The following is a 23,365-nucleotide window of genomic DNA, read 5'->3' on the forward strand; positions in this document are numbered from 1 at the left end:
TTTTTAATCCAATGGTCTAGATTGTTCTATTGTTTATATAAGGTTATGTTTGTTTGTATTGTGTAATGAGAGAAAAGAGAGAGATAGAGAGTGTGAGTTCTTTTGTATTTGAAGAGTGAAGGTGTAGAGGTAAGCTCTTGTTCTTGCTTGATCTCATTAAAGCAAAGTAATACCCTTGTTTTTGAGGTAAGACTAGTTCTTAGGGCTTGGTAACCTATTGTGACATTGTTCTCCAATGGATGTAGGCTTATTCTTAGCCGAACCACGTTAAATTGGTGTTTCTTATTTTATTCTTGTGAGATTGGTTGTATGGTATCCTTGCATTGTCCATTTATTGTGTTATTACTAGGTATTGTGATATTGCACACAAAGTGTTCGACGAATTACCACACTAGTTCCACGCTTCCTTACACGCAACACAATCTCAATGGAACCACATAATAATAATTAAACATATGTTGGTCTAAATGTATCTATATAATTGATCAAATAAAAGAACTTCAATTTCTGCTGAAATCTTGAGCATGATGATATAAACCAGAACTACATCTGCTTTATGAATGTCATTTCTAACACACACACACATATATATAGTAGTACAAACTCTCACTGAGATCAACCTTGAAGGCTTTCTATCTTCTTTTTCTCAAGAATTACTAGTTTTGTTTCACTGGCTGAGTGGTGAGGCCGAAGCCAAAAGGAAACAGAGGATCATAATGAGGATCACCAACATTCATTGGCAATTGATCAACAGTCTTGAACCAAGTCCTTGAAAGCTTACCAGAGAAACCATAATCACCAAACAGAACATCAGCTACTCCTTGGCCTTCTGTGCCAGGAAGCCATGCCGCCACAAGAGCGTCGATCATGTCGAGGTAAGGCTCGATAACAACTGGTCTCCCAGAAATCACAATGACTACACACTTGACAATGCCACACACATTCTTGATTATTTTTGGTCCAGGGCTGGAGATTGTGAGATTCAAGCTGTCACCATATCCCTCTGCATATGGGGGCTCTCCAACTGCTATTATAGCATAAGAGGCTCTGCTTTTCCTCACAAATTTGTTGTCAGGGTTCTCAGAGTATATGACTTTAGTTTTCTGATCAACTGTAGATTTCACAGCATCAAGAATTGTTGTTCCTATGCATACACACAAAGAACATCAATGCTGAGAAATTTCTCAATGGTTTTCGCTGTGTTTCATATATGAAAATGTTAAAAAAAAACATAAAAAAAGAAGAAAAGGAAAATGTATTCCTGCATGTCATTTGTATTATGATGTTACTATATTAGATCATTCCTTGGTACATTTGTACTTTAACATGGGTAAGTTTCATATCATTTCTTGCTCATTGGTACTTTATAAGTTGTATTGTAATATAGGTGAGCATTCATATTTTCTAACCTCCATATATTCTGGGTCTTGCACATTTCTAACATTAACCTAGGTCATCATGTTTTTTGTAATTAATAGGCTATATGAGCTATTGTTTTAGATTCTTAATAATGCAAACTATGCCGAGAACGAGTTAACTACCAGTTGTGAGGTTGTTGGTACTAAGCCCTTGCCATTGGATCGTCCATCCTCCGCATTGATAGCCCAAGTTGTTAGCATGAATGCCAGCAACAAGGATTTTCTTTGCCTTTTTGGGTAGTGGCAACATTGGCGCATTACCGGGCTTTCCATTCTTCAGAAGAACTAGTGATTTCCTCACAGCTTCTCTGGCCAACTCCCTGTGTTCCTGAGGAAAATATAGAAAGTATTAGTGATAACAGTCTGGATTGGTTTAATTAATGCATTAAAAACACAAATGCTATTGATAATTCATTGGTTGTTTCATTTGAAGTACATGAGGTTCTTATGTTTGTAGGATTAAGGCAAAGTTTTGCAACCTTTTTTCCAAGCTCATCCGCTAAACTATGGTCTGCATAAGGCTTCTCAAAGAGTCCCAGTGTGAATTTCACCCGAAGAATCCTTCTTACAGCATCATCAATTCGACTCATTGGAATGATTCCATTTTTGACTTGGAAGGTAAGATCATCAATGAACTCGGTGAAGTTGTGGGGTACCATTACCTTCAAAATCATGACCAAACGGAAAAAAAAAATTCAAGAATTTGAGACATTGTTATTGAAAATCATCGGTTCATGAACTAAGGACAAAATATGAGAAATTACCATGTCAATGCCAGCATGAACTCCAGCCTGAACTGAATAAGAGTAATTAGCATGAGGAGGGCTGGTAATCTTATCGATGCCTTGCCAATCAGAGATCACAAAACCCTGCCACATGTTGAAATTCATGAGCTAGGAACTTTAACTGAATGATAATTTTCAGCCAGACAAAAAGACTAACTCTGAAACGAAGTTTGTTCTTGAGGAAATCAGTAACTAGATAATGGTTAGCATGCATCTTAATCCCATTCCAGCTTGAAAATGAAACCATCACACTGGAGACACCTTTGATGATGGCATTGTAGTAAGGTGGCATGTGAATGCTGAGCAGTCCATTCTGACTGATAATCGTGTTATTCTCATTAATACCATTATGTGTTCCACCATCACCGACATAATGCTTTGCACATGCTGCAACTTTATTCCTATATAAACGCAAAATGAAGATTCGATCCAAATACATGAAGTTTATTTTAAATACAAGTTAAGATATTGCAAGGGGCAGTATTAAGAGTGTGAGAGTGGGATGATTTCTTACTGTCCAGCAACAAAAGGGACTCCTTTTCTTGAATTTGCAGGAATGTCTCCTTGGAGACCTGGAATGATCTCTGTCATTTCTTGGACAAGCTTTGGATCTTCGCTAAAGCTTTCATAACATCGACCCCATCTTGGATCTCTACAAACCTGGAAACATTCAATGAAAGGACAAAAATATTTGAAGATAACACTACATTATATATATAACATGAGGCATCACACTAGTGTACATAACCAAAATTAAAAGTATAGAATATGAGCTTAATTTACCGCAACACACGGTGCAAAGACATAAGGAATCCCTGTCGCTCTAACTTCAAGAGCAGTTGCAGCGCCGATCTTCTTCACAAGTGACGGATCCCTAGCCAATATTCAACAGAGTAATTGCTTCTCAACAGGTACAACAGAAATACAAAAAAATTTAAACCATGAGGACATTGTTCTAGCACTTCTTTCATAATTGCTTACAATTTTATACAGCCTAAATCAGTTTTAGTGTAAATTTTCAATGAAGTTGAGATGAAACCATCCGACAAACTTGCCTGGTAGCTCCAAGTCCGATGTTGTGCGGGAAGATAGTAGCTCTATAGACGTTGTTGTGTCCATGGACAGCATCAATACCATATACGACTGGGATTCCGAGACGAGTAGACATAGCTCCTTTTTGCATCTCATTCACCATTTTCACCCAAGTTCCAGCAGAAGCCTGAGGAGATGGTACACTACCTCCACCACTCAAAACACTCCCTGGATATCAACAAGTCAAATTCAGCAAAAATTATCCTTTACTATGCCAATCAATCTCATTATAAAGTTCATATATATAGACCTATGAAGTATTTATTAATCACTTGAGCTGTTGCATTTTCCCTTTCGATTTGCGTCATTTGGCCGATCTTCTCAGCAAGAGTCATCCTTCCTAATAAGTCATTTATTCTAACATTCAATGGCTTCTTCGGATCCTTGTACTTGGCATACTCTGCTGCTCCTGAAATCACTCCCCAGCAGCAAAAGAAGATGAAGGCATAAAAAGCACTTCTTCTTCTGAGTCCAAAGCCCTCCATCATCAGCCTCAGCCTCATCAAATTACTAAGGAGAAGCCAAACAAGAGAGAGTTTTCAGAAAACATTTAGAACAAAACATCTATTTTGGGGTTGCAGGAATAGCAGTGGCATGTGATGATTGATCCATATAGTAGGGTCAAGAACAAAGCTTGAAAGGTTTCAAAAAAAATTTCAGACAAACCAAAGCAATTCCTCAAACACATTGTTCTCATTATTGAATTCCATGTAATCCCATCAGAAGAAAAAAAAAAAAATTTAGCACAGAATGAGATGAGCACATCAACAGCATCTTAAGACCACATAAACAACAGAAATGCTGAGATCTTAAACCACCAAATGTAAAGCAATATACTCAGGCATCAATATGAAAGAAGACAATAAAGAAAACTAAGGTGATGAGATGAAGAACTTACCTAACATTAATGTGAAAACACAGAGTGGGAGGATTCTGCTTTAAGCTGGCATATAAATATCTATATATAGCATTGTGGATGAAAAGGGAGTGAAGTGGGGAGCACACAAAGTCACAGTAACAGTCAGTCACTCTTCCACTAGCTCTCCACACCAATTTGGTGAACTTATATAGCTTACATTGTCACTCATTTTTATCCATAAATTGAGCATTTTCATAAGCTTAAAATGAATTTAATGTATGATGAACATCTTTTGTGAAATTGCATGTGCTTTGAAGATTTGAAATTTGTTTTGTGGTGCTAAATGTCTCCCATGTTAAAGACATTGAAGGCTGGCATCCTCTAAGGAAATGCCATGGTCCCTTATTCATTAATCTTTGCTAGTTATTGGTCCTACAAAGCTGGTGAAATAATCAATGCAATCGCCCATTCATTGCCAGCCATCAAGAATTCTCTTCTATCATCTAATGCTTCATCACTCCTTGCATTTGGAAGTCCAATACATACTCTTTATATCAATATCTATAAATTTGACATGTATGTATATAAATATAGCAGGATATAGTTAAAGTTGAATAATAACCTCCACAACTTCATGGATGTAATTCTGAACAGGGCTTATCCCCTCATCTAGTCTACAATCAAATATCAAAGCAACGATGGAAATAAATAATTTAGCAAAAGCACAGCATTGTTTAGCTTAAATTTAGAGAGTATGAACAGCAAGTTTTTAACTAAGGTTGCACACAACAAGAGTTATATATATTATTTAGTACAAGCGAGTAGATACATATGATTCGTGTCACAAAATGATGCCTTACTTCCTAAATGCATTTTTATACTTCAAAAAATCTTGCAAGTGACGAAAGATAACTAGACAGGCATTACCCAAAGAAAAGAAAGTAAATCTGATTCCATGGAACAGCTTATGATAATTTCTTTTCCTTTCCCTTGTGTGCAGGAAGGAAGAGATTTCCAAGATGTCGCATCTTGGTGTCCTCGAGATTACTATTTAGATAGATATTACAAACAAAACAAGGAGGAATAAATAAAAATAAATAAATTGGGATCAACTAAACAAAAACTAGCACTATAACTAAATGAAGAAGAACCAACAATAATTCTAAAATCCCAGTAATCCCACCATTCCAAGGCACCACCTTGACAAAGATATTAGACAAAGCACATATATTAACATCTCAAATATCAAAGGAAAGACTAACAAATGTTATTAAAACAATGAAATAAATCATGAATACTTTTAACTTCAAGCAATAAGTATGGTGTAAATTTTATAGGTATCTTTGTAATACTCATCCTATACATTTTAGAAAATCAATTCATAAATAATTCAAAAGTTTGACTGAAGTCTTATTAATTTTTCCATCATCTGACGAGTAGCTTGTGTCTCAGGATGTTCCCATCCGCACATAACCTCTTTAATATTCAATGTTGTCCTGCATAATTGCTCTGCGATATCATATAATCCACCTCGTATCATGAGTTTTGCCCTTGATTCTAGAAGAGTGGCTCTTAGATGTGCAAACTCATTGTACAAATGGGGATCAAATTGTACAGGTGATTTGTTGGAAGAACTATCATCATTGGATAGAAACAAGTCTTCCATGGTTTCTAAGGCCTCTGTGGCAACCCGCAAGAGCTCTAAAACACAAGTGAATTGAGAAAAAGCTCTGAGATCCTGCATGGCTAGCGGTAGAACAATTCGCTTAATGAAGGAAACCATGCCTTGGACGGAAAGATCAACAACTGAAGGAGTATTGCCGAATTTGAACACCAGAAAGCATGCTGCCCATGCATGATCAGAGTGCTCTTGGATAGACCCTTCTGTGCTAATTGCTTGAACCACAGCATGAGCATTATTAGCATTGTCGGTATTACGTGCATAGAGCTTAATAATGTCATGCACATAAATGCATCCTATTTTTGTACAACTACGAGCAATGCGAAGCCTCACCATAATATCAGCCAACTCATGATCTTCTGAACTCTTGACATTATTAAGCTGCCTCATGCACATGCAAGTGAATCTACGTCGACATATTTTCCACAAAAGGCTGCCTAGACTCCCTTCTGAAATATCCTTCCCAGCTAGTGCTAACATAGAAACTGGGAATGGCGCGGGAGCAAACCAACTGCTTGACTGTATCATCCTCAAGGGCAACTTCTTGGGCTTCTCTGTTTGATAAAAAATGGAGAAACAGAAATCCAACAATCTGACAATGAACGGGTTGCGCCTCAACATAAGGTCTTCTTTGTTACTGCTCCGCGGCAGCTGTCTGTAAGGCATTCCATTGATTTTGTCTAAAAGTTTACAAGGACTGATTTGCAGCTCAGCAAGAACAGCTCCCACAAGTCCCAAAGCCAGAGGTAGCCTTCCAAGTTTCTCTTCGATAGCCCTCAGGGCATTGATATCTTCAACCGGGAGATCAACCAAACTACCTCTCATCAATAACATTGCATCGCTACTAGATAAGTGCAACAACTTCTGAGGCCGAATATTCAATGCATGAGGCAAGCGAGTGGAGATGAGAACATGAGTCTCTCCACCAAGCCGAGGTAACAGCTCCATCACATTCCTGCCATCCCACCAATCCTCTTCTTTTTCCAAATTGTCAATAACCAGCAAGAAAGGAATGTCTCTCATCAGCTCTCTGCGCACTTTCCTGATAGCTTCTCCCTCCATATCTGTAAATATTTTTGTCCCCCCTCCTTGTTTGCCCAAGGATAATTCATTCTCAGTAACCACATCAATATCTACACCAAGCAATGGAAGCAACTTCATATAATTTCGACGAATGTATCTTGCTTCACCCCCGACCCAAAGAACCATCTTATATCTTTGGGAAAACCTGTAAGCAAACTCAAGCAAAAGCTCAGTCTTTCCTATGCCAGAGTCACCGGTAACTAAAGCAATGCCATTCCTAAACTGCAGTTCAATCTTATCATTATCATCATCATCATCATCACCATCAAAATCCTGCCATACAGCAGGCTCCTTGCCCTTCCTTGGTACAACCTCAGATATCTCACCTACTACTCTTTCTTCAGTCAGACGACTCAGACTTGGATTCTGATCACTGCTAGTCTTCATAATTTCATCCTCTCCTTTTCCTCTCCCATCTCCAAATAACAATGACTCAAGTTCAAGCAATTCTTTCTCCCTTCCAACAAAACTAGTGTTTCTTGGGAAAGGAAATTCCTCTTCAGCAAACTCCACCCACCTTCTCACCCTCTCCACAGTACTTTTCCTTCCTAATATTGTCCCAAGGATTCTAACAGCCACTAAGATACAACTCCTCATGTTATCTTCTTTCACCTCAAGCTTGACATCAACACGAGAAAGGCCATTGATAACTTCCATCCACTCCTTCTCAATCCCTCCATAAGAGGTCCAACAAGGACCACCATGTTTCTCCCAAAGATTACCCCTTCTCTCCATGATATCCCTCGGCAAGCACTCACTTTGTGTCAATCCAAGGAAGATGGGTATTAACTTCCCACTGTCCAAAAACACCTGCAACTCCTCAACACTGTATGGGTTGGAGAACGCCCTGGTCGTCACAACGACCATCCCTACTGCTGTGGCGTCCATGGTGGCTCGTGCAACAGCCAACGAGCGTGCATCCCGAAGCCTGCTTCGGTCGGACAAGGAGCAAGAGAAGCCTTGCATTTTAAGCTCCGCTCGAAGCCACTTCACGAAATGCATCTCCCAAGGAACAATCAAGCTTGACCCAATGAACACGTCGCAGCACCGGGCTTTGCCAAACTGCATGGAGATATCACCGAGGTTCTTCTCATCGGAATGCCTATGACTATGAGAGGTCGGTGCATTGGTGGGATTGATGATGAGAGTGGTGGAGGGGGATTGGATGGTGGAGTGGAAGGTTGATGAGGATGATGATGAAGAGAACTTGGCCATGAGTGTGTATGAGAGAAGACTAAGAAGAGAGAAGAGGATATATATATATATATATATATATATAGAAAGAATAGAAGAAGATGCTGCCATGGAAAGGAAATCTATAGAGATTTTGTATGTGTACTGTGTATATGTAGCATACTATATTTGGCGCCTCTACCAGATCCTTTCCTAATTCCAAAATCATAAATATTATTTTCCTTTTTTGTTCTTCTTCTCACTTTTTGTTTATTTTTATTATTTTTTATATATAAAAAAATATTGAAATTGCAGAACATGTTAATAATATTTGTTATAATGAAGAAAATATAAATAATATACATTAGGTGGCTTTATTATTTTGCTTTTCCAATCAAATTTGTGAATCTAATTACACTTTTTTTGTTTAAAGTAAGAAATTGAACTATTGAAATTAATATGGTGTGTACATTAGTACATAAGTTTTGTTGTTACTGATTTTTGTCGTCCTTAACATTCATAAATCACAATACAATCTTTGGATATGACGAAAGTATAATAAGCTAGTTGTGTTACATATTAACCGACAATTCGCTTTATATTTAAATACAATGTTTGGATATGACATAAATATAATAAGTTAGTCATGTTGCATATTAACCGATAATTTACTTAAAGTGAAAGATGTCCCATTTAAAATAAAATAGGTTGCATAAATTATTATGTAAAGTTTATCGTTACCACTCAGCCTTCTGATTAGTGTGGGTTAAAACTAATTATTTTTATAATATGATAGATATAACTTAAATTTATTTATTTATGTTGAATAATTATCACATGAATCTTATTTTGGGTAAATATTTAGAGGCTTCTCATAATTTGATGGAGTACACCTGGCTTTCTAAACATATGTTTTCTTGATTGTATTATTGGAGTGAATTAATCATGATCTACATTTAAAGCAAATTCATGCACATCACCCAAAAATGTGTATCTAGTTTCCATATTTTATTTGATGCTGGTGAATATAGTAATTTCCAAATCAAGGTAATACATAATTTTGGTAGTCATTGCTTGCATTTTTCTTTTTGTTAAAACAAGAATGTTCATTCCTATCCGGGGCTTCTTTCACTATTAATGGTTTTAACTTTTGGGTTATATTGGGCCCATAAGGCCATAATGTAATCATTATATAATATATATATATATATATTATAAAAAACTATGAACTTAAACTACCTCCATACATTTAACCACAAAGCCAATATATTTTAAGTTACTACAACTAAGATCGTGTTCTTGGTTATCAATTTTGGTTTATTACTTCATTATTATACTCAAATTAAAATCCTATTTGGTTCTGGTGTACATATTCTCTCATAATTGCAAAAGACAACATTCTATAATTTTTGACAAGTGCAAAATCGAATCCTTGTGCCTTATACTATAACAATACTGTTTTTCCAATGTCTTGAGCACATGCATTACTCTTTAAGTGGGACCAGTGTGTAGGAGAAATTATTTCTTTTCCCTTCAGGTTGCATAGTAGGGGAACTTATTAGCTTAATATTGTTCTTGTAAATCTTTTGAGAGTGCACATGGTAGATAATTAATGTATTTTCATACTTGTTTATCCCTTGACAAACCTCTAAGTGAGGGGCTCTTGTCACATATTGTAAAAATAAATAAATAAATAAATAATCATAGTATTTATTTAAGTTGCATGATTGTGTAATCTTATTTTATATTAAACCCTTTTAAAAACAAATAAAATATTTAAAATTTGTATTTAGAATTTTTTTTATACCTTTTTATTTATCCTATGTACTGAGGGATTCACCAATTTGTTGCCAAAATACGAGGTATTATGGCTATTGCATGGCTGTAAAATTGCCAGAGGAAAGCCTGTGATATTTAGCTTGTTCTTTGCTGATGACAGTTTGTTTTTCTTCAAAGCAACAATTCCAAAGGTTGAGAGTCCATGCGTAAGCTTTTGAAGACCTTTGAAATGGCGTCAGGGTTAGAGATTAATTTCTAGAAATCAGTATAGTATCCAGTACAAATATTCCTTTGATTGATAGAGGGAGAGTTTGCAACATCCTATAGATCCAAGAAGCCTTCCACCTTGGCAAGTATTTGGGGTGTACTGATTGGTATTGGTTGGAAGAAAGCATTGCTTTAGTTTTATTTGAGATAGAGTTTGGAGTAAGTTACAGAATTGGAATACAAAATACCTATTGAGAGCTGGCAAAACAATCCTCATAAAGGCAGTTATACAAGCTATTCCTAATCACTGTATGAGTGTGTATCTTCTGCCAGTGGAGTTGTGTCGAGAGCTAGAGAAAATGATGAATTCTTTCTGGTGGGATCGTAACAAGAGTCAGAGGAAAGGGGCAGATTAGATGAAATGGTCACAGCTATGCCAAGGAAAATCAAATGGAGGTTTGGGATTCAAGCAGGTACATAAATTTAACTTGGCTTTATTAGGTTAACATGCTTGGCATTTAATTTCAAGACCAACATCCCTAGTGGGGAGAGTTCTAAAAGCCAGATACTTTCCTAATTCATCATTCCTAGAGGCTCAGCTAGGAAATAACTCGAGATATACATGGTGAAGCTTAATAGTAGCCTAGGAGTTGGTTAGGAAGGGAATGAGATGGCGAGTGGCAATGGAAGATTTATCCCAATGTGGACAGCAACATGGCTTTCGGACCCTCTTTTCCCGACTATCACAATATCTCTACTTCCAGGGGTAAAGAATTGGAAGGTAGCTAATCAAATAGATGTGAGTGGTTCTTGTTAGGACCTAGTAAAACCGATTAGATTGAATGAAAGGGATAGAGACATGATCCTTCATATGCCGTTAAGCATTAGGGAAGTAGAAGACTCTATTTACTGGTGGCTAAATAAGACATGTCTTTACAAAGTTAAAGAGGCTTATTAAGTGCTAACCACAATGGATATTCGAGCTATAAACACTCATGAAGATAACTTTTGGCTGAAATTGTGGAAGCTATAAGTCCCTCCAAAAGTTCAAGATATGATGTGGAGAACAGTTTCGATGCTTGCCCATATAGGTATGATTATTAGAGAAGAGGATTCAGATTGACACGGGGTTTATTGTATGTCAAGAGGGAGTAGAATATGATGTTCATATACTTTTCGAATATCACTTTGCACGAGAATGTTGGGATCTACGCTTGTCATCGCAGGTACCATCATCCTCCTCTGTGTATGATTGTGTCTTAAGTTTATTCCATCTCTTAAACGATGATCAATGTGCATTCTTTTTTATGGTATGTTGGGCCATCTGGAAGCACCTATATGAAGTTTTGTGGAATTGAAAATTCATGTCAGCCACCCTCCTATCTCACCAGATGGCAGGAAGCACAAAATAGAAGTGGAAGCGGGCAAATGAGGATGCCAAGGGAGGCTGTCGATGCTTGGTTACCACTACCATCAGGCTGGCTAAAAATGAATATCGATGCTACCAGGGGCGGAGCCAAAACTAAAATTAAGAGGGTGCGGAATTTAAATTTAAATTTTTTAATTTTAAATAATTCTATTATTTCAAACTTGAGATTACAATAATTAATAATTTGAAAATATAAAATACATATCCATCTAAAAAATTTGGTTTATGTGTAAAATTGCTATCATATCTATATAATTAGGGATTAACTCAACTAGTTAAGCACTAAATTAACAAATAATGTAATTAAAAAACGACTTTAAACAAATTCATATATAAGTCAATTATTAAATACAACAATTATTTAACAAATAATCTAATGAATAATTAAAATTTTCATATATAACAATTAATCACCAATATATAACATTTTTTCACAATAATTTTCATAATGAAACAAATATTTAACAAATATCTAACAATCATTCAACAAATATAAATATTTTTACACAACAAATTATCACACATAAATTAAAAAAAATTAAATTAGATATCAAACAAACAAGAAAAAAATGATAAATCCCTATAATAAAAATAAAACATAATTTTGGAGATAATTGATCAAAGAGAAAAAAACTCACCAATCCATGAGATTTGCAATGTTTTTTGTTTTAGAGATTTTGCTATAGTAATTGAATTTTTTAGAATTTTATTTTTATTTTTATATTAATATACTAAATATTGATAATTATGTATTGATAAGTTCAATAAAAAAAAATCTATATATATATAAAATTTTAAAATAAAAATATTTGATGATTTATGTTTGGCTAGCTATATTATTTATTATCACTCAACATCAAATTTATTTAATATAATAATTTTATTATTTTTATTTAATTTATTTTAAATAATATGAGGTAGAATTTTTTAAAATAAAGAGTAGCATCTTCCATATGAATTTATAATGATTAATATTTTAATTATATATATTTATATATAATGGGGTAAGGGGTGCTGAGCAACCCTTCCCCCTTTTCTAGATCAGGAAATAAATCAGGGTTAGCATGGATACTGAGATGGCCAGATTGTTCGATCATGCCAGCATGTGTGATCCCTATTCCCAGGAGGATGAATGTGCTGATGGCTGAAGTGCTAACAATTCATAAGGCCCTATCGTGGATCAAAAACTCTAGTTAGAATAATATCATACTTGAATCTGATGATGAATTGGTTATCCAGGTGATTCACAATGGTGACTACTTGCGTTTAGCAAACATTACTGCTGATGCTCTCGCAAAAATAATTTGTTCCATGCCTGAATGCAAGCTATGGGTTAATGATGTCCCAAGCCTTTTATCTTTTGATTTACTTAACTAATGAGACTTAGGGAGTATGGCTTTAAAAAAAGAAAAAGGATGTAATTACATATATATATATATATATACCATTGTAAAAATAATGTTCGCTTATACATCTTAATAAATCATACTTATTTGCTTATATACCCACATATCATGAAAAATGAAATTAAAACTTTAATGTAAAAATAAACTCTTCCTTACCATTAGTTATAAATTTATAAATTTATCATTAATTATAAGGACATATAAGCAAATATGAGTTTCATGAGGTATGTCAACAACTGCCTGCTTTTTATAGGGGTGTGGTGTGAGCAAATTTCTCTTTCATTTTTATGAGGTATGTTAGCAATTTCTTGCTTTTATAGGGTGTACAAGCAAATTTCACTTTTATTTTATATGCGTATAGGGAAAAATGAAATTAAAACTTTAGGGTCCGTTTGGTGGACATGATAAGCTACTATACTTTGTTTAGTGTGCCAATAGAATATGACAACCTTATCATATTAGTCCACTTTATCATATTGGGCATATAATAATTAATCCTATAGAGAGTCAGCATAGAAATAGATATGATATAATAAAAAAATAAATTTATTTTTTTTACCCTATTATTTATTTTCTCTCTCTTATTGATGGGTTCATTATATAAACAAGAAGTTTGTCAACACCTAAATAGGACACTAATTGAGTGGTTAAAGGGTTTTTCCGTCGAACTTGAGCATATTATTTTTCATCTAAATATCTTATTTTTAATCATGTCTTATTTTTAATTTCTCTAGTCTGAAGATTTTTTTTTTTCAAATTGATTTTTATGTGATTTATTTATTTTTCATTAATGAGTTTGCGACCCTAGCCATATTGATTACTTTGTTTATGATTTTTTCCAAAAAGTAGGTATGAACTATAAATTTTGCAAGTTTGAAATATTGTAATGTATATATACGTGGACATTATTTATAGGTTATTTATTATTTAAAAATTTAAAATACACAGATAAGTAAATTATTAAGTAAAATTCTAAAAAAAAAGTCTATTTTAAAAAATAATATATATTTATATTATAAAGAGCAATTTTGTCTATTTATATATTATTTATATCATATCATGCTATTATCTGGTTTATTTTAAAGATAAAATAAGATAACAAAACGCTATGTAATGGTTTATTCGGTGTCTATTAAACATATGATAAGATATGAGCTTATCATGCCCATATTCTTTTCTACTCCTCATATCATATCCCTCTTAAATAAACTCTTATTTACCATTAATCATAAATTTATAAAGTTATCATTAATTGTAAGTACATAGAGGCAAATATGAAATCATGAGATATGTTAGCAATTCCCTACTTTTATAGGGGTGTGCAAGCAAATTTCTCTTTTATTTTTATGAAGCATGTTAGCAATTTTCTGCTTTTAAAGGGGTGTACAAGCAAATTTCTCTTTTATTTTTATGAGGCATGTTAGCAATTTTCTGCTTTTAAAGGGGTGTACAAGAAAATTTCTCTTTTATTTTTATGAGAATGTTAGCAATTTTCTGCTTTTAGAGGGGTGTACAAGCAAATTTCTCTTTTATTTTATATAATTTTGATGCCTCACGAACGTCCTCGCAAAAACCTGAACCCTTGTTTTCTTGTTGCCGTTCTCTCTCCTGTGGATGTCGCCCCCGCCCCCGCCACCTCTCTCCGGGGAAGTCGCCACCGCCGCCGCCGCCGGAAAGCCTCTCTCTTTAACTGCTGCCATTATCTCTCTCCGCTTGGCTCGTTTACAACCCTAATTACAACCTGCAGAACCTCGAGCTTTAGGTACTTGAATTTACATCTTTCTCTATCATTGTTCTTCTCCGTCGCCTCTCTATAATTGTCTTTTTTTTTCTCCCATTAATTTCATATAACCGATGTGGTTAGATTACTCGAATTTATTGATGCAAGATTGCAGTGTATTGTTTTTTTTTTTGGGGTGTGTGTGTGTGTTAATGCTGGCATCTATGAATTTATGCTGTGTTATTAGGCAACTGATAATTTTTGCAATTCTTTTCATAGGTTAATTAAAGCATTGTATTTTATAAGAACCTATGCGTATGAATTTTTTGACTTGGTATCTGTAATAGCTTGAATTTGCATCTTTACCAGGTTTCTTTTCTGCGAACTTGATAATCTATGCTACTCATGTCATGTGTAATTGTTTTATGGTGAAGATTTTTACAATCGTGCGGTAATTCGAGATTTACAATACATACTGATTGTTGAAGGATTGGTTTTTAGTGATTTCATATTTTTGCTATAAATATCTTAGTAGAAATACAGTCATTTATCTGAGTTGCAGGCTTTGTGGAACAAGAATTTGGTAAAGCCCTTTTCATATTTATTTGTTGTTTGAGATAGCTGCCTGAGTTCTTCAGCTTAAAATTGAAGGGATTACTATTTGATGTTGAATTTATAAAGATGGAGATAATAATAGTCAAATCAAGCCTTATCCTAATTTAATCAAAACTTAACTAAGGGGGTTTGTGAACTCAATCTTAACAGACAAATACTAATTTTCTTTCAACCTGAATGGTGGCTCTATGGTTTTTGGTGCACCTCAAAAATCAAGCAATTCATGCTTAACCTATGAAATGGTTTTGTTGGTTTCGTTACTTTCGTATTCAGTTTTCTCATTGGGTTGGTTTATAATGTTTTATTGTTTTTCTTCATATAGTTTCTCTTTGATCCCACCAGTATTTTTGGTTATTCTTTGAATGCAGAGAAGTGCCGGAAATCAGAATGAAGGGAAAGAGGTTTCTCTCATCTCTCCATTCGCAGGTTGATGTTCAAATCTGCAATGCATTTTTTCTTTTTTTAATATTGAGAAAATTGCTTTCATACCCTTATGAAGATGGGTAATTGCTAATATGTCCTCATAAAAATCATGTTTTTTTTTGTGCTCATATTTGTGTATATGTCTATATGGGAAATGATTATTTACACATTTTTTAAAAATATAGATTGATTCTTGATTTTTCCCCTCATATTTTATTTTTCTGATATAAATGAAGAGAAGAGGATAAAAAATGGTTTATTTTTTATAAAATTTTGAGTTGACTTTTGGTCATAGGATATATAAGCAGATAAACATAAATTGTCAGGGTACATTAGCAAATATCATTTTTACTAGGGTATTCAAACAATTGCACATTTTTTAGGGGTATGCAAATAATCACACATCTTTATCATTATGGATTTATATCTCAAGGGCAATTAAAAGGTCCCATTCAGTTTGGTAACATGACATATTTTTATTGTGTGTGTTTTCGAATTGAGATGCTTTGCAAATTCTATGGTTTTATTACCTTTTTGTTTTGGTGTTTGAAATTACTGTTTCTTGAATAGTTTTGTGAATTGGACTTGACTTGATCTTGTAAACATGGAAATCAGAATGACAACGAGAAGATGAAGAGGGAAAACGATAAGAAAGGCCTGCTAGTTTCAAGTTCAGAATTTCATTTGAACTCAATGAAGAAAAAGAAGCAACAGAAGTTGAAAGGGAAGTCACAGACTAAATTTGAAGAGTTCTTGAAGATAGAGAAGGCCACCGATGTTTTTTCTGCTGATGAGGATGCGAAGACACTGAGGAGACTTACGAAAAGACTCAAAGTGAAAAACGGAGCGTTGGATGGTGATGATGATGGGTTTAATTCGTTGCTTGAAGGATTACCATCTGGACTGGATATGTTTTTTGATGAATCCGCTATTGATCATACGGAGGAAGATGCTGATCAGGAATCTCTCAAGGAGGAAACAGTTCCATCAAATGAAATGTCTAAAAAACGTAAAAGGCGAAAAAAGATGAGTCTCAAAGAGGATAATACCACCGAGTCAGACAAGGGGGTTTCTGAGAAGCATAATGAGTTGCCTGAGGAGGAACCTTGTGTCAGGCTGCTCCCGTTGGATGCAACTGTTAAGTATGTAGCTCCTCATATGAGAGCCTCTCAGGGTGGTGAATCAGAAGAGCTGTCCCAGGTCCGCCGCAGGATTAGAGGTATCTTCTTTCTTGTTGATTATAGTTTGAGAAAATAGACTGCTTCACTGTGATTCAGATTGTATTTTATTGTATTCAAGGTGTCTTGGTAAGCATTGTTAAATTCTGGATACTCGTGTACAGGTCTTCTTAACAGGCTTTCTGAATCAAATGTGGAATCAATTACAGGGGAAGTGGCTGCAATATTTCGAGTACTTATTTTTTCCTTATGGGCCCTTTGTTTTTCTGGAATTGATAATTTAGCTCTCTTTTGAATCTGTGTCATGGGTCTTGTGAAAATTTAAGTTTCTTCACTGTTGCTGACTTATCTATAGACGATTGGTCGCAGTGTTGCTTGTCGGATAATTGGGGATGAAGTTCTGGCATCATGTTCTAGAGGACCTCGTGGAAATGAACAGTTAAGATCATTTTATGCTTTGTTTCAAGAATGAAGAACAATTTATTCTAGGTTTTCTACAAAACTATTTGTCTGTAATCGCCAATGTTAGCTAAGCAATTGCTTTCAGGCTTGTTTGTTATGGCTATGCTTATCTTCTCCGGCTGGTAGAGTATTAGGGGGACATTCTTGTGAATAGATGTAAGATTCATAAATTATAATGCATTATTCATGAAGTATTTGAAATATGGCAACTGAGAGGTAATCAACATGGGAAAATTTATTATTTGAATACTGGTGATGCTTGTGAGTCTTCGTAGCGGCATTGATTGTTCAATATGTCATTTCCTGCTCATGGAATGATATTTGCTAGTTATAGTTTTAATTCTGGATGTGAAAAATATAACTTCTGTTATTCCTTAATTATGATTATCTTTGGTGTTTTCACATGATTGAAGTGGAATGGGACCCTATTAGGATAAAATGCAGAAGAACTGCATATGAAATCCCTAAGTGTGAAGCATGGTGAGAAGGCCTGTTTTACTGCGATTCAGTTTATTGTCAATTTTAAGAGTGTTATGCTACAAAGGAGCTGACCTATATACTTTCTGGACCTGGTTTATGTGGTGTTTGGATGCTGAATTACAGACACCTAGAGCTTTTTTTTTTAAATATGTTATTAACCCTCAAAAGAATGTTATGGTTTGCTTAAGAGATATATAAGGTTGACATTCTATAGGCTAGTCATATTTGACCTTAGCTATTTTATGGATTTCATTTAATATTATTTTTATTTTTAATTGGAACACAAATAGTGGCCACTAGCTCTGTTGTTTTTTCTTTACTTTTCCCTAATTTTGTTATCTTGAAATGTAGTGAACTGAAGTAGTGTAAACATTATTTAGATTGGCTGTTTTGTTATCATTGTTAGATACATGTATATATGTGTATGTATATCCTGAGTATAGACCATGTACACTATACGTATCTGTACACTTCATCATCTATTTATACATGAGCTTGTCCATTGAGATCAATGGTTCAAGCATTTCTCTCTTCCTCTCACTCTCTAACAATCATGTCCTTTTCTTCATGCCAACAAAATTATTTTGTCCGCTATTAATGATCAAGAGTGTTTTTCTTTTTGTCATTATTTCTTTTTCTATTGATATGGACCAATCCTCTTCTCTTGTGCAGGTATGCCGCTGTTTTTGCATCTTTTATTGGAGGCATGGCATGTCTAGTTGGGACTGACTTCAGTGCTAGGTTTCTTGCATCCCTTGCTAAAGTATTTGAGGTATAAAGAAGAATATAGCAGGCAATGCATCATTTGATCTGGCCAATGGCTGTTAAATATTATTTGTTAACCTTAGTATATGTAACCTAATGTGCATCTTGTTGATTATATTCGTGAATATAACCTTTTGCTTGCCCCCAGTCACTTCTTTACCTTTATAGCTTTTTTCTGCAAATAACCTAATCTTCGGTGCACTATTTTTGTATTTGTTTCTTATTAACAATTTTGCTTTTTTTTTTCAGGAGGAGTACTTAAAGGATGATAACCTTTCTTTGCGAAACATTACATTGTTGCTTTCATATCTATGCATATTTGGTATTTGCGCCAGGTATGGATGAAAATAATTTTAATTGAAATTTACGTATTTTGTTTCTAATGATGATCACCTTTTATACTTATAAGTGGAAGTCTGGGATACAATGACTATGATTAGTCGGCGATCATAGGCCTTATCTTTTTGTTTAAGCCAGTGGCTGACCAATAGACGTATACACCCAATATGTTTAGGTGCTTGATACCATGCCAGTTGTTGTGTTTTTGATGCTTTTTTTCATCTGATGTTATGTTAATGTATATGTGCAGTGATCTTGTATATGACTTTCTTTTGGTGCTGAGCAAGCGCTTAACGGAGCTGGATGTGTCCACCATCTTGACACTGTTGCAATGTTGGTAACATTTGCCATGGATTCATGGAATTTAATCTTTCTTTTCTTGTTTATTCAATTGGGATGCTATTTCAGCTTAATGTAACTGTTCCAGGCCATGAAATTTGTCCTTGTTCTTTTTGTTTGTAGTTTTCCCATTTTTTGCTTTTGAGACTATTCCTTGCCTGATAATGTAATCCATTTTTTTTCTTTACGTTTAAACTTTAACAGGTTGTGGGATGAAACTAAGGGGTGATGATCCTACTGCCATGAAAGATTTTGTCCTTGACATTCAGAACAGAGTGAATGAGTTAAAGAATCCTGATCTCACGCAAGATGCAAAATCAAAGATCAATAGTAAAAGAGTAAGGTTCCTGCTAGTGCTTTCCTTTTACAAGATCTTGATATGAATTTGTTTTCATGTGTGCGAATTTATGTGCAGATGCAGTTTATGCTCGAGACGATATGTGATATCAAGAACAATAAAAAAAGGCCCAGGGAGGATTCTGCTCATCATACACGGATAAAGAAATGGCTGCAAAAGGTCTTTCAATGCACTTTTTGAGAAGCTATTGTCATCCTAGGTTTATAGATAGCAGATGGCTATCAATGTTTTGGAAGAAACATGAGAAATAATGCATTCCTTTTTCATGCATGTCACTGGCATTTATACAATTACTGAGCTCTATGTTATGCACTGAAAAACTTGGGTTTCTATTTTACCCTTTTAGCCATGCTGTTTTTCTATTTTTAGCGTCTGCACATTTTGATGAATTTTTCAATGGCTGAATCACTTCTGCAGTTGAGAGTAGAGGATATTCTACTCCGTGGGCTCAAATGGGGAAAGCTGCTTGATCCTGAAAAGAAAGGGCAATGGTGGTTATCAGGGGAAATTGAGTCCCCAGCAGATAACGTTGAAGATGTGGCAGCCACAATTAACAAAGAGATATTGGAGACACAAAAACTGGTGCAACTTGCAGCTGCTCAGAGGATGAACACTGACATGAGGAGAGCAATATTTTGCATAATCATGAGTGGTGAAGACTATCTTGATGCTTTTGAGAAGATCCTGCGGCTAGATTTGTCTGGGAAACAGGTCTTTTTCCAGTGCTGCTTCATTATCCATGCTTTAAAGATTATTTGGCATTCACTGTAGTTTACTCACACTTTTCTGTGAAAAAAAAATGCCAGGACAGAGAAATCATGAGGGTCCTTGTTGACTGCTGCTTGCAAGAGAAAGTGTTCAACAAATATTACACTGTTTTGGCATCTAAGCTTTGCAGCCATGACAAGAATCACAAGTTCTCCCTCCAGGTTTTCAGACTTGTTACCTTTCTTTTTTTCCTGTGAAGTTCTACTTCAATCTTTCTGTTCCATTATTTCAGATATTTTTCTTTTGTCTCGTTCGTTGTGTAACCTTTATTTACCATGCAATCTTTTTTCCTGCTGTAGCTGATACTGATTCTAAATACGTATTAGATGTTTGGTCATTATGGGCATGACCTTATGCAATTTTATGTTGATTGATGAGCAATGCTTCCTTATCTATTTATTCCTTTTGCTTGGTAATTTCTTGTGCACTCATTATAGTATGCAAATCAGGCTTATCTCACACTGTGGATAGGGAGGGATTTCCATTTTTATGAGACATATCCATTGCCTATATACTACATACCATATGTATGAGTAATGTACAGCGCAGGCTTGTGGTCTTGTCGTCTTCTTTTATGTAAATTTTCAATTTTTTTGGTCTTTCTTTTCCAATTTCGAAAATAATTTCCTTTTATTTATTTATTTTCCTTTATCCATGTAATCATCCAATCCTATTTGGATTTATTGATATTGCTATGCCATCCAATCTTTCTACTGTTTCCAAACATGCTGTACATGTTTGCTCATTTTTGGTAAATCATTATGTAACTATATTTTGCCTTCCCATCTTTTTCTTTTGCTTGACAATAGCTTGTGCATTTGTTAATATGTGAGTCAAGAGTAATTCAGACAGTGAAATGTGGATAGCTTTTCATATTTATGTAAGACGTGTTCATCATCTATGTGCTACTTCCAGCACATATCATCCTAACATAGATTTAGATTAGTATAATTTTCAGACAACAACATTTGCTTGCTTACGATTACAAGACAATCACATTTCAACTTGTTAGATGTGTTGAGCACCAGCTTATATTTCTCATGATCTCTTGAAAAATGTTTCTGGCTGTGCTGATAATTATTTCTAGGCGTGCCACTGATTGGTTTTTCACATGCAGACTCCAAATCAAACTATTTGGCAGAAATTATAATAAGATTGTAACAGGATCCTTTATTTGCATACATAGCTTTTATTTTTTGTTGTTTTACTGAATTTTCTGCATCTTATTTCTGATGATCCACAGTATTGCTTATGGGATCACTTCAAAGAACTTGAATCGATGGAGCTTCACCGTTTGGTGAACCTTGCAAGATTTGTTGCAGAGATGGTCTCCTCCTTCACACTCTCACTTTCTTTATTGAAAACGGTTGATCTGACTGATCTCAAGCGGCTAACCCCAAAAAGGATTATGCACTTCCGAATACTATTTGAGACCATTTTGGAGAACACTGATGCACTTGTGTGGAATATCTTCACCCGAGTCGCTGCCGTACCTGAACTTGAAATCCTAAAAGACGGCATTGTCTACTTTATCAAGCAGTATCTTTTTGCTGCAAACTCCGGAAAATCCTTTGCCCAAAAATACAAGATTGCCAAGAAAGCACTTGCCAATGAGGCTGGTGTTCTCATGTAAAATTTTCATCATGAAAATCTTTTTGCTGTTCTTTTAATAATCTAATTTATCCACAGCATCATCTTAGTTTCTTTTCTGTTCATTGTATTTTTTCCCCAATGTTCATGTCGAGATGTTGAAATCTACAGTTTAAATCCAATTTTGCAAATTTTGGCATACAAACATATGCTTGTGATTCTGTGAAAAGAGTCATGTCTGGGGATTGCTTGCTTTCTGGATGTGGTGTGGTTTTTAGTATGACATGGTAGGGTTGTCAAGTTTTGACCTCCTTGAAAAATTAATTAAATTTTATTAGGTACCAATTTATTTTAGGAAAAATTACTGTTCATCCATCGTAATTTTCCAAACTTCCCAAAAACCCCTCCTACTTTAACACCCGGACATGCCCACTTAGTAAGTTTAACTTCCCTATTACCCCTACCGTTCACTCTAAATGGGTCTATGTCGTGAAATCTCGTTTTTGGCCTTGAAAATGGTGGGAAAGGAAAGCGCCAAATCGCGTCAGTGTTCAACCTTTTCGAGGGACTTTCTGCTGGTTTCGATAGACACGATCATGGGAGTTGCATTACATCTGTTGTTCTACTCATTTCTCCTCATTTGAGTTGTTCGACTTCGATTCGCGGTTTGCATGTACTACGGTGAGAATTTTTTTCGTTGCTACTCAGTTTGACTATTCAAAGCAGGAGTTTATTATGGCGAGCTCATTTGTGGTAGTCCGGGTGAAGTTTATCATACCGAAATATATAAATCGGTTTCTCCAGCGAGAAAATGAAGTTGATTTCCATCGGATTGATCAAGTGCACTTCTATTCAAATGAGTGTATTCGATTTTTATTGTCGAGGCGAGCATGCTGCCATTGTTGTCTCCGTTTGAAAAACGAGTTCATTTCGTTTAGAAAGTTCTTCTCGTTTATGGTTATCTTTTTGTATATTTTAAATAATGTTTACTATTTGCTATTATCCGTTTAAATATATTACTAATATATTTAATAATTGTCATATCCGTTTAATACTTGTCATCTCCGCTTAACATTATCTTTACATGTATAACTTTTTCATATTAACGCTTTAAATTATCAAAGTCTCACGTAAAAGCGGTGATATTTTTCGTTTGATCCGAATTGTTGGCGGTGTACGTGGTAGAGTGGCAGGTTATGGTATCCCGTGCATAAGAATTAATGTAATTCTTATGCACGGTAACATAAATATCCGAACACCCATTCGTTGTAATCAGTCAATGTCGGTCCACTGTGCATTTGATTTTTTTCTGATATGAAGAGTCGACCGCTTGTGGACTTCACACCATAAATAACCGTGAAGAATCCTTCCCATGGACAACCACTCGTCGTCGTCCCCTCATCATCCTCCTCCTCT

The 23,365-nt window shown here is 35.0% G+C and overlaps 3 protein-coding genes across 3 annotated transcripts; 1 reads left to right on the forward strand and 2 right to left on the reverse strand.

Moving 5' to 3' along the window:
* Positions 1-458: 458 nt before the first annotated feature.
* Positions 459-4,347, reverse strand: LOC120274802 (beta-glucosidase BoGH3B-like). Its single transcript, XM_039281340.1, has 10 exons — positions 4,194-4,347; positions 3,546-3,805; positions 3,259-3,463; positions 2,987-3,077; positions 2,718-2,863; positions 2,361-2,604; positions 2,183-2,287; positions 1,898-2,080; positions 1,542-1,746; positions 459-1,144 (listed from the first exon to the last, which is right to left on the reverse strand). The coding sequence occupies exons 2-10, from the start codon at positions 3,796-3,798 to the stop codon at positions 657-659; spliced, it is 1,920 nt and encodes a 639-aa protein (XP_039137274.1). The 5' UTR covers positions 3,799-3,805; positions 4,194-4,347; the 3' UTR covers positions 459-656.
* A 1,197-nt stretch (positions 4,348-5,544) lies between these two features.
* LOC120274656 lies at positions 5,545-8,133 on the reverse strand. Its single transcript, XM_039281188.1, has one exon. It carries the CDS (start codon positions 8,131-8,133, stop codon positions 5,545-5,547), a length of 2,589 nt encoding a protein of 862 aa, XP_039137122.1.
* A 6,361-nt stretch (positions 8,134-14,494) lies between these two features.
* On the forward strand, positions 14,495-22,074 carry LOC120274752 (nucleolar MIF4G domain-containing protein 1). Its single transcript, XM_039281281.1, has 13 exons — positions 14,495-14,674; positions 15,616-15,673; positions 16,286-16,889; positions 17,013-17,080; positions 17,204-17,286; positions 18,463-18,562; positions 18,805-18,890; positions 19,145-19,227; positions 19,438-19,571; positions 19,649-19,750; positions 20,009-20,302; positions 20,398-20,520; positions 21,603-22,074. The coding sequence occupies exons 2-13, from the start codon at positions 15,635-15,637 to the stop codon at positions 21,990-21,992; spliced, it is 2,106 nt and encodes a 701-aa protein (XP_039137215.1). The 5' UTR covers positions 14,495-14,674; positions 15,616-15,634; the 3' UTR covers positions 21,993-22,074.
* The last annotated feature ends 1,291 nt before the right edge of the window (positions 22,075-23,365 follow it).

This window comes from Dioscorea cayenensis, chromosome 13 (genome assembly GCF_009730915.1).
Source record: "Dioscorea cayenensis subsp. rotundata cultivar TDr96_F1 chromosome 13, TDr96_F1_v2_PseudoChromosome.rev07_lg8_w22 25.fasta, whole genome shotgun sequence".
NCBI lineage: Eukaryota > Viridiplantae > Streptophyta > Magnoliopsida > Dioscoreales > Dioscoreaceae > Dioscorea > Dioscorea cayenensis.

Coding starts and splice junctions, on each gene's coding strand:
- LOC120274802 (XM_039281340.1), bottom strand. CDS start 3,798: ATGAGGCTGAGGCTGATGATGGAGGGCTTTGGACTCAGAAGAAGAAGT. Junction 3,078..3,258: donor ATCGGACTTGGAGCTACCAG/GCAAGTTTGTCG, acceptor AATATTGGCTAG/GGATCCGTCACTTGTGAAGA. Junction 2,288..2,360: donor AGAACAAACTTCGTTTCAGA/GTTAGTCTTTTT, acceptor AACATGTGGCAG/GGTTTTGTGATCTCTGATTG.
- LOC120274656 (XM_039281188.1), bottom strand. CDS start 8,133: ATGGCCAAGTTCTCTTCATCATCATCCTCATCAACCTTCCACTCCACC.
- LOC120274752 (XM_039281281.1), top strand. CDS start 15,635: ATGAAGGGAAAGAGGTTTCTCTCATCTCTCCATTCGCAG. Junction 18,563..18,804: donor CCCTTGCTAAAGTATTTGAG/GTATAAAGAAGA, acceptor TTTTTTTTTCAG/GAGGAGTACTTAAAGGATGA. Junction 18,891..19,144: donor ATATTTGGTATTTGCGCCAG/GTATGGATGAAA, acceptor GTATATGTGCAG/TGATCTTGTATATGACTTTC.